The sequence below is a fragment of the Macaca thibetana genome, chromosome 14 (genome assembly GCF_024542745.1).
Source record: "Macaca thibetana thibetana isolate TM-01 chromosome 14, ASM2454274v1, whole genome shotgun sequence".
NCBI classification, from domain to species: Eukaryota; Metazoa; Chordata; class Mammalia; order Primates; family Cercopithecidae; genus Macaca; species Macaca thibetana.
In genome coordinates, this window is record NC_065591.1 from 85,935,633 (window position 1) to 85,955,700 (window position 20,068).

The 20,068-nt window shown below is 43.4% G+C and overlaps 1 protein-coding gene across 3 annotated transcripts in view; it reads left to right on the forward strand.

Annotated features, from left to right (window-relative positions):
* The window catches only part of HEPHL1 (hephaestin like 1), a 115,980-nt gene that overhangs the window by 22,211 nt on the left and 73,701 nt on the right, over positions 1 to 20,068 (forward strand). For 2 of the 3 annotated variants that reach the window (XM_050758901.1, XM_050758902.1), the window contains one exon: positions 19,351 to 19,595. Coding sequence is in view for 1 of the 3 variants with exons in the window: in XM_050758903.1 (XP_050614860.1) it covers positions 2,002 to 2,171; positions 19,351 to 19,595 (415 nt within the window). In the remaining 2 variants the exon portion in view is untranslated. Of the gene's footprint in view, positions 1 to 2,001; positions 2,172 to 19,350; positions 19,596 to 20,068 lie in introns of those variants that run through there. The other variant, XM_050758903.1, reaches the window with a different exon arrangement.

Below are 20,068 nucleotides of genomic sequence, written 5' to 3' on the forward strand. Positions count from 1 at the left end.
TCCCTCTTTTGGCTCTCAGTAAGGAAGTTCTCTGCTACAAACAGAGTAAATGCATTGACTTCATCTGCTACAGTGACTCAGATTTCTTGACCTGATCTATTCTGCAGATCTAGTTTTTGAATCAGAAGTTAGATAATGCCTTCTCCTGGGTTTTAATTACACGTGTTCAGTATCTTGGGCAGGAAAGTTAACTCTTTTGTCTCTTTGAGCTGTATCACTTATACCTTTTTTTTTCCTTCTGTGCAAAAAAGAGGGAATATGTCCTAATAATGCTTTTGATAGGCCCAAAATAACCAGCTTCTCTGGGATATAAGCAACAAGATATTTGATTTGGGACATTTCCAAATTCCCCAAACCTTTTTTTTTTTTTTTTTTTTTAATGTGAGACAGTCTTGCTCTGCCATCCAGGCTAGAGTGCAGTGGTGTGATCTTGGCTCACTGCAACCTCCACCTCCCAGGTTCAAGCGATTCTTCTGCCTCAGCCTCCCAAGTAACTGGGGTAACAGGTGCATGCCACCACGCCCGGCTAATTTTTGTATTTTTAGTAGAGACAGGGTTTCACCATGTTGGCCAGGCTGGTCTCGAACTCATGACCACAGGTGATCCGCCTGCCTTGGTTTCCCAAAGTGCTGGGATTATAGGCCTGAGCCACTGTCCCTGGCCTATTATTAATTAAGATGAATGTTAATACAAACTGTGCTATGGGACATTTATAGGGTAGCTACAGTTTAAAGAAAAATAATTCTCTTACTTGAGACAGGTAGAAGGCATGGCACATAGGACTTTGGCAAAGAATAGTGGCAAGAAAGCTGAAGACTGTGGGGAAATGCAAGTCTGTGGGTACACAGGTTGACAGTCTCTCTTAGAGGGCATGAATGAGGAAGAAGGACTTTAACACTTATTTAGTACCTACCCTATGCTAGGGACTGGGATAGGCACTTTGTAGACATCATCATTTAAAAAGTTCCTTAAGAATCCCTCAATCCTTCTTCTATAGTCTCCAGCTCAATAATGTTAAGTGATTCCTCCATGCCACTAAATTAGAAGGTGGTAGGAACTCACATTCAAACCCAGGTCTGACCAACTTCAAAGGCCAGGAGGCTGTTTCCTTCGTTCCATGGCTGTTCCCTCAAGAGTAACTCTGCATGGGGATCAACCTCTCTTCCAAGGTTGATCAAGGTCTCTATCAATACTGAGATTCTGGGACACAGATTAGATAGGCACAGAAGAATGGCCCAGCCTTTTTCACCTGTTACTGAATTTTGTCTCCATGTGTCTGAAGGGTACTCCCCCATCATCATTTTCATTTATCCCAAGAAAGGCGGCTCCCTGTGTGGAGGTGGTGGCCACTAACACTTTGGCTGACCTGAGTAGTCAACCTTCTCATTTTTGCTGGTAGGATTTGAGAGAATATGGGGGAGATGGCACACGAGCCAATGAAGGATTAGTGGAGTTTTATGTTGTTGTAATGAACTTTATGATGTTAGTTTGTGGTTTCATGTAGCCTCATAAAACAAGCTGGATGGTGATTATGTCACTTCCTCTACCGTCCTGGCAGAGATGAGGCCTTCTTTAGTGCCTGGAGTATTTCCTGATGCTCCACTCAGGCCAGCTCACTTTTCAGATTTTAATGTGTTCCTGTAAGAGGTGTGGAAAAGAAAAGAAGCAGAAGGGGTGGGGGAAAGCCATCAGCCCAAGTTGTCATACTGTCATCCTGGCTGACAAATGACTGATGTCAGAGCATGGTACCGAAACTTACAGAAACAGGCCTATTGGCTTGGGCAGTAAATAAATAAGCCAGTTACACATTTCCTGGATGGCTGGCAAAAGTGTTGTTGTCAAAGTAACGCCCGCATTGAGCTTGCTTTGCTTATGCAAGTCCTCAACCTCTGCCTCTGCCCCAACCCCAAGCTACCTGAGGAGGAGGAGCTGAGTGAGGGGGAGGGACCAACAGATTTGTCCCCTGTGCAGGCTGCCTGCTTGCTTGCGTTACATCCACAAATGCCTCGGAAGCAGCCGGCTGGCTGCATCTTTCTCCTCACATTCCTGGGTCTGTCTGGGCTGGTTGGCGCAGTTACCAGAACATACTACATTGGGATTGTGGAAGAATACTGGAACTATGTACCCCAAGGGAAGAATGTTATTACTGGGAAAAGTTTCACGGAAGACAAGTGAGTGAACTTAGGGTCCTCTTTGACTCCCAGGTTTGGCCTCTTTTTGACTCTGCATGGGGAAGGTTGTATTTCTTGGGTACTTGTAATTGGGGTGAGTTGATCTAGACCAAGAGAAGATGTTTTGGTTTTTTGCTTGAAGATCCCTAGTATGGATGGGTGTGTAACTTGGAAGAGATATTCATAGCTCCATATATTTGTTGAGCCACCTATTAACAGCCTTGCCTGTGAAGAGGCATATACACAACCAGGTGTTTGACAATTTTCACCAGGCACTACTAGTAACTTCTGGGGGATTCTGTTTGTTTGTTTGTTTATAAATGACAATACTTGGGATGAAGATTTGAGAAATTTCAGGAATTCCTTACTGTTAAAACACAGTGTTTTCTTAGTTTGTATTTTTGGAATGAAGCATCATAATTGAAGATGAGTAAGCTAAGTCATGTTTTTCAATGTTTAAAAGAGAGGGAAGTCACAGGAGATTTGCCTGCTATTTTCAGAGTTTCCTTGAGTCTACTTAGAGATAGCTCTTTCACTGGTAAAAAGTCTATTCCAGCTCCAAGTCATTCATGCTGAGGGCAATATCTTATCCCAGAACCCATAGCATAGCTAGGTGAGATGGTGCCACGGTGTTCTATGTTCCTGATTTTTAATTTGGGGCACAAAATAACCCTTGCTCCCTGCCCCCTCCAGGGCCTAATATCTTAACTATCTAGTTTGTTTCATGGATCTCCCTCTGAAGTCACCTCCTGACTCCAGAAGCTGCCATGCTATTTTCAACTTTGTGGTTAGTAGAACATCTTTTGAGATGTTTTGGCAAACTCTGTTGGATATTTGAATGCTTGCTTCTTTTCTGATAGGCAGAACCCATTGCATTCAGCATCCATGTTCCATTTCCTAAAGATGAGTTTAGTTGATAAAACTCAGGAACAGCACAGGGCCTAGCAAAAAGTCTTTAAGAGCCGGGGCCCCTTGTCTTTGAGGAAAGACCAAAGATACAGTTGACTTGGAAATACAGCTTCCAAGTTTTCTAACAACACCAAGGTGGTATAGTCATGTTTTGTTTACCAAAGATAAAGCCTATGCCAGACAAGCTGCCAAGGAAGACTTTTCCTTAAGCTTTGAACCAGGAAATATAATGTCTGCAGGGCTATTTCCAAAGGAAACTCTTGATTGCTTTCAATCCCACATCTGCTGACCATTGGTGGTGGTGTCTTTACTGTGATGAATAGCTATGGGATTGAAAGGGTACCCAAAATGCCAGGAGCCTTCTCTACAAATAGAGCTCTGCTATTCTCAGAGAGGGCTCAGTAGGAAACGGTCAATGTGAGCAGCTACTGGGGATAAGAATATTGAAAATGTGTACACTGAGTGTAATGAATATAGCGTTTAAATGTGATACTGGATTGCTTTTCCATAAGATTAACACGCACAGAAATTCTGTCTTCTTCCTAAAATGCCCATGTCACTATAACTGTGTATGGACATTTGTTCTGACCCAAAAATTCTATGAGGGATTTTTCAATTCATTACTGCTTGCAGATATTATTCTCATTTTATGAACCAGGAACCAAGTCTCTGAGGTTAAATACCTGCCAGAGTTTATAGAGTAAATGTCTGATATTTAAAGGACGAGGAGAGCCAGGTGCTCAGAATTCCACCATGAGTGGAAAGAACCTGAAATAGAAATCTGGAGACCTGACTTCTAGCACTTGCTTTGCCCAACTTGGTGTGTAATCTTGAACATGTCACATAATCTCTCTGAATATCACTTCCTTTAATCTGTGTAAGAAGGGAGTTGAAATGTAATCCATAGAGTCACTTGAGAAGTGTAATGCCAAAGCATTAGAAATAATTTTGAAACCGAATGAAAAATATCTTACCTGACTTGCCAGTTCTAGAAAGATTTTTGCAATGGTGAATGAAAGGAGACAGATGATTTGCAAATGTTCAGTCCTAGAAATTAGAGTTAGAGAAGACATGGGACTGATTGTGGACCTATGTGACAACTTTTGAAGTAGTCTGTATTTTTCTTTCTCCATTTTTTCCCCTGTCCTTTAAGAATTATCTCCAATTCCTCACTTCATACATGAAGCTTTCCCCCATGACCCTGGCTTGTTCTGATCTGTTTCCTTCCTAACCACTCATGGAGCTTGGGGTCTTTATCATGAACTTAGACACTGCATTTTCTTCCCTCTGCATTGCCCTCTAATTGCTTGATGTACATCAGTCATGTCTGCAGCTGCAGTAAAACACCATGATGATAGATAAGAAGTTTGGCCATAAATTTAATAGTCCCCCTTCCCTACATGAGCTTTGTCATTGACAGTACCCCATGGAGGATCTAGCATAGGGCAGGCATTCAAAATCATTGAAGTAAAAACGAATCACCTGATCGAATGAGTTGTTCTAGTTGCTTCATCTTTGAATAAGGGGAATGGGCAAAAATCTGGGGGAAAGATGGTGGGTGCCAAAGTTTCGGTAATGTAAAAACATTTGGAAACCAAACTTAGGCACATCCTGATGCACAAGGATGAGATCAGAAATGAATTGAAATCATTTCACTGAGACTCTGTAGCCCTTAGATGGTGCAATTTAATTTTCCTACTTGGTACCTTTGCTTGATTATAGGGTTCAAAAATATAACTGAGTCTGTAATCACTAATGTTTCCTAGAAAGTATAGGATTTAGGAGTTAGATTCTATTTAGGAATATTTTCTCCAGATAAATATACTTCTTCTCCTCCTCCCTGGAGTAAATGGGGGCACCAGGCTCCTTTGAGTTGCCTGGGGATGGTGTCAGTATTTTGATCTATTTATACCAGTCCTGCTCAGGCTCATAAAGTGCTTAATTAAGGTGTGTGTTTGGTGGTAAAGCCTGGTCTTTAATGGAACTAGAGTGGGGTCATCTTATTTGAAGCCACAGTTCTCACCATAGACCCCATTAGACAATCAACACACATTCTGGCATTTTCTTCCCAGTGAAATGCAGGGTTTTCATGGATGCTAACTCATGGGTGGAACTGCGCTTAAACACAAATGAGGCTAGCCACTGTTCAAACCCCAGGTTTGTAGGGTCTGTTAGTTGACCCAGCCACATCACTGCATCAGCCCAGTGGGTGGCAAGGGGCTTGGACTATTCTAAGAAGCAGGCCCTAGGACGGGTAGGAGAGAGAACTCACACATCTATCTGAAAGAAGGACCAACTGAGGGGAAGCAGGGAGGAGACAGAGGTTTTTGTGAGCTTTGAAATAAAGAAAAGAATATCATCTGGTTAGTGCATAGTCTAAACAAACGGTAACTTTCAAACCTCAACTTCTGTCTTATCAGCACCAAAAATATTTTGTTTAGACTGATACCATATGAATCTCTTGGAGCTGCTGTTATATCCTATATCAGTGAGTGATTGTTTCTAGCTGCCACTAGAGACTGGAGTATAATGTCTTTAACAAATTAGGATTTTGTATTCATTTGTAGAAGAATCCGGAAGTGGGCAGTCCAAGGCTGGTGGGATAGATGGTATAATAGGATCTCAGGGGCTTTCTATATTTCTGATCCACCATACTTAATTTATGTGCTTTAAACCCTATGTGGTTTCCCTCCTCAAGCACATTCATGGTCACAAGATTGCTGCTGGATCTCCAGCCGTCATGTCTATATTCCAGGAAGAAAGAGAGGAAGGGAAAAGGTAGAAGCAGAACAATTTTTGCTGCATCTGCCTTTTAAAGGGTTCTCACTGAAACCCTACCCAACTGATTTACTTACATCTCATTGGATATGCATAGCCACAAAGAGAACTTGAAAAAATATAATCTTTCAGCTGTGTGCTTTTCTGCCTGAATAAAGATAGAATTTGTCTCTGACACTAAGAAAGAAGGGGAGCATGACTATTGCAAGGCAGCTGGCAGTCCCTGCTACCCTCCTCTACCTCAGTTCTCCCCTGTTTTTCAGGATTCACAGGCATCCTCTTAGTCCTCGTCTTCCTTTTCCCACCTCCATATGATGGGCCCCCACCTCCATATGATGGGCCCCCAAGGCCTGGTTAGCAGGATCTGAAAGATAACTCATTGACAGTATAAGTTATCTAAGTGTCACTGAGTATTTACTATGCTCCAGGCATTGCTTTAAACGGTTAGCACACCATGAAGTGGGGTGACCAATCTTCTGTACCTGAGAGGGAGATCAGGGGGCATCAGGAGGATTTCCCCAGCCAAGTGTAGCCCAGCCTTGGTCTGAGGGAGATGCCGTGGCAGACCAGTTTGCTGGTAAAGTATTGGGCTCTGGCATCAACTGTTACATTTAAAATTCTTGTCCCACTTTATGGGTGAGTAATTCAATCTCTCTTTGCCTCAGTTTTCTCATCAGTAAAATGGGGATAGCGATAGTACTTGCTTTGAGGGTGTATTAGTTCCCTGTGGCTGCTATAACATATTACCACAAACTAGGTGACTTCAAACAACAGCAATTCATTCTCCCCCAGTTATGGAGGCCAGAAGTCTGAACTGAACGTGTTGGCAGGGCCACACTGCCTCTGGAGGTTCTAAGGGAGGGGCCATTCCTTGACTTTTCCAGGTTCTGGTATCTGCCAGCATTCCTTGGCTGTGGCTGCATCACTCTGATATCTGCTTCCACTTTCATATTGTCTTGTTCTCTGTGTGTGTCTAGCCGATCTTTGCCTCTTACTTATAAGGACACTTTTGATGGTGTTTAGGGCCCACCCAGCTAACCCAGGATGATCTCCCCATCTCGAGATCCTTAACTTAATCACATCTGCAAAGACCCATTTTTCCAATAAGTTTCTGTGGATGAGGACTGTGGAGTTGTCTTTGGGACTTAGGATCTGCAGATACTCAGACACAGTGCCTGCCACTTGAGAGCACTTGATCAGCTCTCATGGTAGCTCTGCTGTCTCATGGGGTTCTCTGGAGAGCAGGAGCCCTGGGGGAAAGACGTTGGCTAGTCACATTTTCCTCTTTTCTAACAAAGCTGTACACCTGAGCAGAAATAATCATAACTGTCATTGATTCAGCACCACTCTCCCCGTTGCTGTTTGGGGGGTTCCACACCTATTCTCACTGAATCCTTATGATAGCTCTACCACAGTCACCAGTTTACAGCAGAGGAAACTGGGTTCAGCGAGGTTAAGTCTTTTCCCCATTTCACAACCAGCAAGTGAGAGAGTTGGGATTCAAGCTCATTCTCCTTCCCCCTCATCATGCCATTTGTTTTGAAAATGCCTTGTATATGCGCTGGAGGGCTTCAGTGGAAATGAAGAGTGAAAAGCGAGGACCCAAGACATAGGTGGTGCCAGGGGACCCAGAGTGAAAGAATGTATCTAGAAGCATATCATCCAGATGCTATTAAAAATTATTAATCTCATAGGGAGAGTGCAGCTTCACCAAACTGAATGTGTAATCTCTGTCTCCACCCTTCCTTTTGCCAAGTGGCACTTGTCTCAATCTCATCCTTTTTTCTCCTTGGTGAAGAATGTTTCTTCTCAAGCTCAGACAATATTTCTTGTCCTTATTGTGACCCTTATGATCTCACGTGTTGGCTCTGATCACACTCTCTGCTAAGGTTATTTTGCAGTTTATCTTCATCCTGTATTTCCCTGCCCTCTCCAGACATGTGGGCTCTGGACAGTAGAGTTGGCAGTTAACATTGTAGAACTGTGTGTTTATTGTCAAATGCATATGTTTTGTTTCCCAACTAGATGGTAGAACTCTTGCATGCAGGGACTGAGATTAATACATCTCGGCCCCAGCTTCTAGTTTTATGTTCCAGACATAGTAGATGATCAGCAATTGCTCCAAGGAAGCGATTGGAAAACATTCCGCTAAAAGATGCAGGGGTCATGGGATTGCAGGTGTAGTTTACACCCCTGCAAGCTACGAACTCCTGAGAATCTAACCTGGAAGTCCAACTCTGCACTGTGTAGGGGATTCCCAAGGGCAGGTTTGTTCTGATAATGATTCTGATAATGATTAATGTCCCCTGCTTTTGGAAGATATCTCCCTCCACAGGATTGACCCCGGGCACCTGGCAATGTAATGTTCCAAGTCCCCATCTTGTCTTTAAGGCAGTTGCTAATGGTAACCTTCCTGGACTCACTGGATTCCTTTGCAGCAGGAAGTAGACACCTCCTTAGCTTGAGTCAAGATGTTAGAATGCAGACTGAAAATGTTCTTGAGGGATAGTGATTGCTCAGTCCCTCGCCATGGCTACGCAATGAACAACAGATGGCTCACCAATGTGACATTCTAATGAATATACTCCATTTAAATTGGAGGCTGCTTCATGGGGATGACTCCCTTGAAGTTACTTCCTTACTTTGTTTCTTGGGCAAATTTGCATTTTATAGAACTCAAAGGAGCTGGAGTTTCTGTTTTACTATTACAAATGCATAATATGTTCTCAATGGCTGGTTTGCTGTGTAGACACTAAAACAAACTGCTTTCTCTTCTCTTACTTCTGTCCCTTCCCACTTCTTTTTTTTTTTTTACTTTCAAGGTTTTTTTTCTATTAGTTAAAAAAGAATAGAGACAGGATCTCACTATATTGCCCAGGCTGGTCTTAAACTCCTAGCCTTAAGTGATCCTCCTGCATTGGACTCCCAAAATGCTGGGATTAGGCATGAGCCACCACACCCAGCCTCAACAAATTTTTATCAAACAGTTATTATAGTTTTTGTTTTGTGTTAAGTATCTTCCTAGGGTACCTTCATGGGTCAACCCTGTCCTACTCTTGATGTGGAGTCAGTGAAGGGGAAGAAGTCCTGGGACAAGGAGGAAGCTATGGGTTCTCTTCACTGTCTAAGCAGGAGGCTCCTCCCGCAGCAGAGGAGGAGAGGGTCTTGCAGTAATAATTAAATCCCCGACCCAGAAGTGACACATGGCATTTCCACTCACAGCCCATTTGCCAGAACACTATGGCCCATCTAACTTGCAAAAGCAGAATCATTGTGGTCTTCTTTGGTTAGGGGGAAAGAAGAATTAGTATAGGCAAGCCCTGAAAAGTTCTACTACACGAATCATTTGGTGATCTTAGGAAAAATACAGATGCCATGGTCTTGCCAGTAGAAAGTCTGATTCCATCGCCTGAGAATAAAAATTTGGCAAATGTTCCAAATGAGTCTGATGCAAGTGGTACATGGGTGGACATTTGGGAACCACTGCTTTAGAAAACCCAGTCCCCCCTTGGGGTGACTATTGGCTGTATAGGTGATAAGACTGATATGTGTCCAGGAATATGAAAAACAGTCAATGTATAACTCAGTGCCAAAATATGAAGCATATATAATAAAGGCTGCAGTCCCTACAGGGACTCAGCAAACACTTCACTGCCCCTCCTGATACTTATGTTGTCTCTTATTTGGGTGCCTTTGCCAAACAACTCATGGTAAGACCTGGTCTTGTGGAGGTGATGGAGAAAGGTCTTGGGCAGAGGTGGGGTCAGGACCTTTTAGCAGATTAAAAGCAGCAGTACATATGTGAAGATGTGAGCATGTGTGCTCCACATGCATTTGCATGTGTGTATACTTTTGTGTCTTCATGTGCGTGGTGGGAGAACAGGGTAGAGAAGTAGAGTCCAATGTCCATCCTTCCCTGCAGGACCTGTTGGAATGATAAGATCCTATGAATAATAGTGTTGTATTATAGCTTTTTACACATCAGGCTGAACCCAGAGAGCATACCAGAGATTCTGAATTAATCCTTGCTGTGCCACCTTACTGGGTGACCCATTGTCAGCTATAAAACTGGGCAATCTGAGGCTTATTAGCAAGCTTGGGGATGACTCAATTCTTCCTCTGCCTCTTCCTCTTCCTCTTTCTTCTCCTTTTGAACAGCCTGTTCAATCAGGAGTTGTATTCAGCTACTTGTTAACAGAATCCTAAAAAACAGAAGTGGTTTAAATCGATTAAAGATTTATTATTATTGCTTACATAAAAGAGAGCCAGAGGTTGGCAATCATCTGGGTCCCAGGTTCCTTTTGGCTTTCACTTGACCATCCCTAGGGTGTGATCCTCTTCCTCATTATCTCAAGATGGCTGCTGGAGCTCCAGTCATCTTATCTACATTTCAGGCATGAATAAAGGGAAGAGAAGAGGATAAAAAGGGTGTCTTCCAGCTACACCTGGAGAAGTATCATTGAATGACTTCTGCTTACATCTGATTGCCTACAATTATGTCACATGACTATTCCAAGTTGCAAGCAAGGACTGAGAAATGTAACAGCCTCTATTATAAAGGTCCAGGGTCAGGCATCCCAACTTTTATATCCCATTCTCTTGCACAGGGAAGTGTAAATCTTTGCCTTGTAGAATGGGAGAGGGCTAACTCTTGCTCCTAGGTAGACACATGCAGGCTTAGTGGATGCTTGGATACAACAGACCCAAAGTGTTCACAGACAGGCCCAAGGCTTCAGCCTCAATGCCTGAGAGGAGAGTTGGCAAGCCAGAGACTGAGCAGGGATTCTCTTCCCTCCAACTCATTGAGCAGATGCCATGCTCTCCGCTCCAGAGGCCAATCCCCTTGCAGAGCACAGCTCAATCCAACAACACCCTTTGTTGTGGCAATTTTGTTTTTAGAAATAGAAGGCATGCAAGAGAATTTTGGCCCCTTGGTGGCCGAACAGCCTGGGACTTCTTTTTTCAATAAAATATGAGCTTGTTTTTAGTATTGAATTTGTAGGTACAGAATAACTGCCTCTCCCATCACAACAGTATAAAAGAGAATGAATGAAAGTAAAATTCTCATCTGTCCTCCCTCCTACCTGTGGCTTCAGTCTCATAATCTGGAGGCAACACTTTGTTTCCCTGGTCACTTTCCAGATGTATTGTTTGCATATAGGTAAATGTGCATCGTTATACACACACACACACACACACACACATATACACACACACACAAATGGGATAATACTTTACATACGGCTCTGCAATTTGCTTTTATTTATTAGTGTCTTGGTGATCATGCCATATCAGCACCTGTAGACCACCTTATTCTTTTCTTATGGGTATGTGGCATGAATGCCATCATTTATTCACCCAGCTGCAGTTGAAGAACATTTTGGTCTTTCCAGGCTTTTGCTATCAAAACCATTCTCTAATTTTTAAAACAGGATTCCTGTCTGGATCACATTGTTTGGATTGGAAGCTGAACCTAGTAGTTGGGGGAGAGAAAGCATTGCTGCTGCCTCTGGGAGGTCTTGCCCCGTGATTCCTGGGGTTCTTCTCTAGTCAGGCCCATCTCTGGCTTCTCCATGGGGGTTCTACACCCATGGGTTCCTTCTTGTCCCAGGACCTCCTCCCTACCACGGACTCCACATCAAGGGTGGGATAGGGTTAACCCTGGGAAGGTTAATAATCGGGTGCTCTGGGAAGATAAATAGCATGGATCTCCTTCATCTATAGGAGAGGCTGAGTACTGAGGAGAGGAGAAAGTGGCCTGGTGGCGGCCGTTCTTACCTCCCTTTGGCTGCAAGCAAAAAGCAGTCCGCTCTACAGTTCACTGGACCAATTCTCCGTGGAATAGATTTTTGTGGCCACCTGTTAGTATTCGAGCATAACCTTTGGAGTCTCTACCCACCTCCCAAACCCCATCTCAAACAGCTAATCAAAGCCTCCTTTCCAATGACATGCAATGCTTACCTCACAGAAGTTCCAGAGGTTGCAATTTTCTCCACCTTCAATGTCATTTCCAGTGAATTTTATTCACCCTGCAATGCTTCCAGCTCCCCAGTGATGTTCCAGTGCCCTTTAGATCTGAGACCCAACTGCTCTACCCCTTAATCTGGCTCAGCTGAAGACCCCGGGGGATTCTCCAGCCTCCGAGGCCAAGGCCTGCTTCGTTAAAAGAGGCTTTGTTGCTGGTGGGTTTGACCTGGCTTATGGTTTTATTAGGTGGTCTGGGGCAGGCTGGATACCTCAGCTGGTTAGAGAGCGGGAGTGATAATCACTTTTTAGCTTGACTTTTAAACCTGGCTGTGCTCTCTTTAAAGTCTTTTCTTTTTAATTTTGCTATGCTGTACGCTTCAGTTTACAAATTAGAAAATGTCAAGGTGGCTGTAAACCCCATTTGTTAGCAGGTCCCAACAGTTTTTGGGAGGCATACCCAGCAAACTGAAGCCTATAATGCTGTTATAGTAGGTAGCTAGTCAGGCATGAGCAGGGCAGGAGAGGGGTCTGACCAGGAATGTCAGGTAACCATCAGGTGATGGGCAGGCAGGCAGTTAACTGTCTCTCTAAAATAATAATAGGTCACAGTCAGTGCCAGGGAAAGGCAGTCTCCCTATAGATAGAAAAAACTTGAAACTGGTGATCAGCAGCTTCCTGATAAGATCTCAGGAGTTAGGCAAATGGGCTCAAGCAAGTGCATTGAGGGGCAAAATGGCAGAGTTTAACTGACATATGACTTTCCAGGGACATTCCACCGGTAAGGGAAGAATGCCTCACGTGAGCATGCGTGCAGCTCCGGTAAACACACTGCACATAGTCATCTCCCAAGTGCTGGCAGGCCACTGCACATATGGACAACCCATGCCAAGGGAAGAATCAGGGGAGAAGGGACGCAAGAGCCCGGAAGTATGCCAATGTATAAAACCCCAAGTCAAAAGGTCAAACTGCACACTTGTCTTTCAAGTTGCCCGCTTGGCCCTCTTCCAAGTGTACTTTCCTTCCTTTTGTTCCTACTCTAAAGCTTGCTAATAAACTTTCATTCCTGCTCTAAAACTTGCCCCGGTCTCTCCTTCTACCTTATGCCCCTTAGTTGAATTCTTTCTTCTGAGGAGGCAAGGATTTAGGTTGCTGCAGGCCCGTATGAATTTGCTGCTGATAACAAGGTTCATATGTTGAATTTCTGAGAGATGTTCACTGGATATTTTCTGATGGGCACAAACTGTACCCTGGACCCAAGAATCATTAGAAAAATACCTTATGTATTTTGGTTTTAAGGAGGGCCTAGTAAATGAATATATGTGGCTTATTCCCTAACCGTTGCCACTATGAGAAAACAACTCAGTGTGTGTCCTCCCAGTAGTAAGATATGGTGTCATCCAGGTGTAGAGAGGACCTGAAGACTCTGGAGTACTGTGTGGCCTGGCCATTTGTGTAGGGCAAGAAGAGCAACTATGTGCCTGGAGTGCCCCCAGCCTCATATCCACAGGAGACATCTAATGTGGATCATGGCATTCTTCTCTCATTGAACTCAACCTTGACTTCTTTTCTAAGCAATTGCCACCAATCAAATTTGGTGCACAAGGTAAAATTTATTGGCTATCCTGGACCTAGAGGGTATTCAAATACGGCAATCTATGCTTTTCAGCAAATAGAGTTTGCAACACTATCCCAGCTTTAGCTTGCCAATATGGGGACAAACTCACACTTGTTTGTTTGTTTTTGAGTGCCAAAGCCATTAAACACCAACTCTGTCAGGGAAGTTGCTGGGGCTTACGAATAAAAAGGATGTTTAAAGAGGTTTTGTCTTCAATGAGCTCGCAAACTGGAGATGTGCATATCTCACTGTAACACACTTTGGTGAGTACCATTATTAGCACATGAACAGAGCACTGTGTATGTAGAGAGGAGGAAAAGAGGAAGAGTGTGAACCTACCTCAAAGGGTGCTTGGCAAGTAGAGAATGAGGAAGACCGTGGAGGCCCAGGAAAAAGAATGCGCAGAAGTCTTAAAATGCTGAAAGGACATGGTGTGTACCAAGAAGAAAGTGTCTGATCTGGCAGAAGCACAGGGACCTGGGAGTTGGGGCAAACAGGGAGGAAATGAGGCTGGAGAGAAAAGCTGTTGCTTCAAAGAGGACTTTTTCTGTTTGATTTGAAACTGTGGATCCTTCTCCCCAGCTTGACTCAGGTGCCCTTTCCTCCGTCTGTCTAAGTGATTCTTCCACCTTCTAGGGTTGTTCCCATCTTCTGCTCCATGCAGGGATGGATTCCAGGCTACCTCACATGTTGACCTTTAGCTCCATCATCCTGAAAAGCCTGCAGGGTGGGAAAAGCCACCATTTATTACTAAGACTGCTTAGGAGCTTTGGAGTAGAAGCTGCTTTGGAGTTTGTGCCTGAGTCACGGTATACTAACGTGATCATCTCTTTGAGGAAATGAAGATGAAGCCCTGAAAAGACCTCTTTATCTTTTGGATCTATAGTGTTTTTCCCAACCTTAATGAAGCTAACAAAGATTCATTATTTAATACAAAGGCTATCAGACCTGGTGTAACTCCATCAACAAACGAATGTGGCTGTAAACCCTATTTGTCAGCAGGTCTGCACCTTGTCAGAAAGAAGGGAGAGCAATGCAGAAAAGATGACATTTAGGTAAAGAAAGATAATAAAACTTCACCAAAGAAAGTCCCAGACTAGACAGGCAAGCAGATGCCACCCTGGGTCACTGTGAGTAGGAGGCCCAGCTGAATCAGATACCAAGGAATAACACCCTCTCCCCAAAATCAGGCATCAAGTTAAACAGAGCCCTTCTGAGCATACAGATGTAATGACTCAGTATTCAGAGGTGGAGGGTAAGGAAGGGGCTTGATCCAGTGAGTAGAAGCAGATGAGAAAGATCATGTGGGCAGGTATGATGAAGAGGAATCAGATATGGGATCCTTACAAAATTGTCTTCCCAAGATACAGATCTGGTCAAATACATCAGTTCAAGAATCTTCAGTAGCTCTTAGTTGAAGATATAATTATATCTAAATGCCTTAGCCCAGCACTCAAATTTCTCCACAGTTTCACTCTTAGCAAATTTTCTGGTCCTATAAAGCTGCCTGTGATTTCCTGAACTGACCTCTAATTCTCTCACCTCAACACCTTTCTCAAGCTATTCCTTCTACTTGAGCAAGGTATTGAGGTGTCTCTCCCTCTGTCCTAAATTCCCATAACATGTTCTGTTCCTACAATTCTTAGCAGTTTCCTTTGTGCAGGTAACGAAGGCTTTGTTCCTCTTGACTACAAACATACTTATTTAGAGATTGTACCTTTTTCATTATTGCACTCAAAACATCTGGCCCAGTACTTTGCATGCTATAAATCCTCAACCTGTACTTGTTGAAAGTCAGCAGAATGGTTTTCAAGCTTAACCAAGACTGAAACAGAGGTGATGCCCATGGGATCTTCTGGGAGAGTTCTTAAAGGAGTCATGCAGGGTGATGGGGGCAGCCAGAGCCTATGACAAAGGTAGGCAGAGCCTTCCCATTGGTCCCTCTCCAGAGTGGTCATGAAAGTCTCTTTTAAATTTAATTTTATTTATTACTTTTCTTTTATACCACCACTGAAATGCCTGAAGTTCATGGAAGCCCTTAAGGGTTTGTTTCATTAGGGTGACACAGTCATACGTGAGTATAAACTTTATATATTTTGGTCCAGGAAATATGTCCACCTCAGAAGGAGCACTGTCCCTGCGTCTGTCTCTGGACAGAATAGGAATGCAACTGAGGTACAGTTAAAGGCTAAACCCCAAGGGTCTATGAGTTTATAGCTCCACCTGCTGATGTCTGAGGCTGGGGCTTGGGACTAGACAAGGGTGCCTGACCAAGGCATCTGCCTAGGATTCTGACTTGGAGTAGGGAGAGAAGAATCAGAGAGGATCATTGTGCCCTATGCTGAGGGAGGTGAGGGATGGGAAGAGTTGGTGCAGGACACTCTAGAGGAATTTGTGAGGCCTGAGTCATCTCACAACTTTTCAGGCTCCAATGCCATAGAACAGAGCTTCTACAGTCTTCTAGATCCAACTGGTCTACCCACCTTAGAATTACCCTGACACTCACGGTGGACCTGGAATGAACAGAACTGCATGAATTGCTCATTCTGGCCCAGAGTGGGTGGCTTGAACACTCCGTTAGACATTTTTTTTTTTTTTGTATTTTTAGTAGAGACGGGGTTCCACCGTGTTAGCCAGGATGGTCTCGATCTCCTGACCTCGTGATCCACCCATCTCGGCCTCCCAAAGTGCTGGGATTACAGGCTTGAGCCACCGCGCCCGGCCTCCGTTAGACATTAATTCCTTTGGGAAAGGCTGGGATAAGTTTCCTTTGAAAACAATTGGGAAAGGGAAAAGAAAAACAGAAAAAATATTAGGGGCACAGAAAAGTAGAAAAGAGAAGAGCTTCATGATCCCCAATAGGTGCTTAACACAGTTTTTGAATAAATTATATGAATGATTGAATTCTTGGATCTGAGTGAAAGAATAGAAAGTACAATAAAATAAAAACAGAAAAAAAATGAAAAGAAATAATCATACGATGATGAAAACAAGTAGGAGTTGATTAGAGGGGAAAAAGTCAATAGCCAAATTTAAGAGATTAGATGAACAAACAACTCTCAGACAAACTTCCTTCTATGGTTACCTGAAGCTCCAGACTCATGTCTCAGTTCCAAGTACACAAGAAAGAGATGCTTCACAAGTCCCTAAATTTTCTCGGATTTAACCAACCAGACACTCTTTGGCTGTCCCTGAACTAATCATGATGGCCCAGAGTAGGCTGGCTGGGGGATGAATGATATCAATTGGCCTGGATCACAATTCCTGCCCTAACAACAGCTTATTAGAGAAACTTGACATGCTCATGGGCTAGCCTGAGGCCCTTGCTCCATCAGTGGGACTGGGGGATGGAGCACCACCCAAAGCACAGAGAACGAGAGCGAGAAAGGTGTGCTCTCCCGCTCTCAGCACACTCCTCACTCCTCAAAGAGTGGAGTGTGGGTGCCGAGTTGCCAAAACTTTAAAATGTCTTCTACATCAACTTTCTTTCTTTCTTTCTTTCTTTCTTTCTTTCTTTCTTTCTTTCTTTCTTTCTTTCTTTCTTTCTTTCTTTCTTTCTTTCTTTCTTTCTTTCTTTCTTTCTTTCTTTCTTTCTTTCTCTTTCTTTCTTTCTTCTTTCCTTTCCTTCCTTCCTTCCTTCCTTCCTTCCTTCTTTCTTTCTTTCTTTCTTTTCTTTTCTTTTCTTTTCTTTTCTTTTCTTTTCTTTTCTTTTCTTTTCTTTTCTTTCTTTCTTTCTTTCTTTCTTTCTTTCTTTCTTTCTTTCTTTCTTTCTTTCTTTCTTTTTTCTCTCTCTCTTTTCTTTCTTTCTTTCTTTCTTTCTTTCTTTCTTTCTTTCTTTCTTTCTTTCTTTCTTTCTTTCTTTCTTTCTCTCTCTCTCTCTCTTTCTTTCTTTCTTTCTTTTGCTTGAGTAACTCTTCTTTGAGACTATACTGAAGCATTACTTCCTTAAGGAAACCTCCCCTGACCTATCTTTGACTCCAGATTAGATGCCCCAGAATGTAATCTGTGTTCTCATAACTCTCCCTTCCAGAATGGGGGCTCCTTCAAGGCAGGGGCTTTGTCTTTTTTCCTCCATATCCCTAGTACTGAGGTCAGGGCTTGATATAATTAATGTTTGTTGGATAACTGAGAGAGACTAAATGCACAGACACTTGCAGGAGTGTGTCTCAGAGTAAGATGTGGCCTCTTGCCCCCAAAAGGGACACAGCTACATTGGGATGGCTGCACCCAGGAGTGCTGGAGCTTTTGCTCAAGTAGAAGCCAGTATTTACAGAGCTGGAGCTAGGATGGGAGCTCCATGCTAATCACATAGACTGAGAGTGGGGAAGAGGGCTTCACCTCTCCAGGAGAAGATTGTCTGGCAACTCTCAAGCGGTGCTATTGTTTCACGCTCCCAGACACCAGGGACTGAGTCTCCCCAACATCTAGGTCCTCAGGAGGGCATCTGGTCATCTCAAGTCTTAGAATTCTATTTTTCTCATGTCCACCCCTTTTCTTCTATTGCACCACCCCCTTCTGGTCTCATAACAGTCTCTCTGCCCCTCAACTTTGCTCTGCCTTTTGCTCAACTCCTCTAAAACTTGCACAACCCTGCCATAGAATAGTCCTTAAACACATGATTATCATGTCACCCATTTTGTGAAAAACCTCAGTGAGTCTCAGTGCTTCCAAGATAAATTTTAAATTCTCCAACCCGGAATTAAACTTGTCAGTCTATCTCCGGAGCTTACATGCATCCTTATCTCTCATTCCTCACCTCCTAGACCTTTGCATCAGCATATAACCTGCTCTTCTCATTCCATCTGTACTGCTTCCTCCTCACTGTACATCCATTGTCCCGCTTAGTGTCCTCAGTTTTCCCTTTTGTTACTCAATCCTACTTCTCCTTAATTCTTGCAATTGTCTGACCTCTTGTACCCACAGCAATCTTTTCCTTCTCCAAACCATTTTTTTTTTTTTTTTTTTTTGAGACAGGATCTTGCTCTGTCATCCAGGCTGGAGTGCAGTGGTGCGATCTTGGCTCACCGCAGCCTTAACTTCCCAGGCTCAAGTGATCCTCCCACCAGGCTCAAGTGATCCTCCCACTTTGGCCTCCCAAAGTGGGATTACAAGCCTGAGCCACTATGCCTGACTTTCTGCTTTTTTTTTTTTAAAATGGAGTCTTGCTCTGTCACCCAGGCTTCCATGATCATGGCTCACTGCAGCCTTGACTTCTCAGGCTTGAGTGATCCTCCTGCCTCAACATCTCAGGTAGCTGGGACTACAGTCGGCCCACCACCATGCCCGGCTGTTTTTTTTTGTTTTTTCTTTTTGTTTGTTTGTTTTTGCAGAAACAGGGTCTCACTATGTTGCCCAGGCTGGTCTCAAACTCCTAGGCTCAAGAGATCTGCCTGCCTTGGCCTCCTAGTGTGGGGATTACAGGTGTGGATCACTATGCCTGGCCTCCCTGAACTATTATGTTCCTAGAAATGTTGAGCCTGTATCTGTTGTATCAATCATTCACTTGATGCTTAATCATCTAAGCTCATTATTTGATTACAAACTTTTTACACCATCTAGCCACATGCTGGGAATGCAGTAAATGTGCAATGAGTGTTAGTTAAATGAAAAAGCAAAGGGGAACACGTTGAGTGGAAAGGGGCAAATGTGTAGTGTGGCTTTAGAGTTCTTTGGATTTGTTTTAGTTTGGTTGTGAATACTACTTGTGCCCTTTGGCGTGCCACTTAATTGCTGAATCTCATTTCCACATTAGTAAATTGAGGATAATCTTCCCAGCCCTACAGAGATTACAGGTTATGGGGAACACCAAATGAGAGGTCATACATGCAATACTTTATAAACTCCTAATGGTAAGCTATTAGGGCTTCTCTTTTCATTTCGATTACAAAATATTTTTCTTCTTACTTTTAGACTTGCAACCTTATTTCTCGAAAGAGGGCCCAACAGGATAGGTGGTATTTACAAAAAGGCTGTTTACAGACACTTCACGGATGGAACCTACTCCATAGAGATCCCCAAACCTCCCTGGCTTGGATTCCTGGGCCCCATCTTGAGGGCTGAAGTGGGTGATGTGATTGTCATTCATTTAAAGAACTTTGCTTCTCGACCTTACTCTCTGCATCCCCATGGCGTTTTCTACAACAAAGATTCGGAAGGTAAATATCAATCCTCTATTATTGGGGTCTTGTCTCTATTTCATAAGTAAGGTAACTGTCAGAGTTAAAAAGATTTTAGGAGCACAATGATTACATGGATATGTTTGTCTCCTCTCTGTCTCCTTCGGCATCCATCTCTGTCTACCTATTCTGTCTCACTCCTTTCTTGCTTTGTTTTTTTTTTTTTTTTGGTTCTGTTTTCTGTTTTTCAGAGGTAGTCTTACTCTGTTGCCCAGGCTGGAGTGCAGTGGCATGATATCAACTTACTGCAACCTCTGTCTCCCTGGTTCTAGATATTCTCCTGCCTCAGCCTCTGTAGTAGCTGGGATTACAGATGTGTACCACCATGCCCAGCTAATTTTTTTTGTATTTTTAGTAGAGAAAATATGGTTTCACCATGTTGGCCAGGCTGGTCTCGACTTCCTGACCTCAAATGATCCGCCCGCCTCAGCCTCTCAAAGTGCTGGAATTAC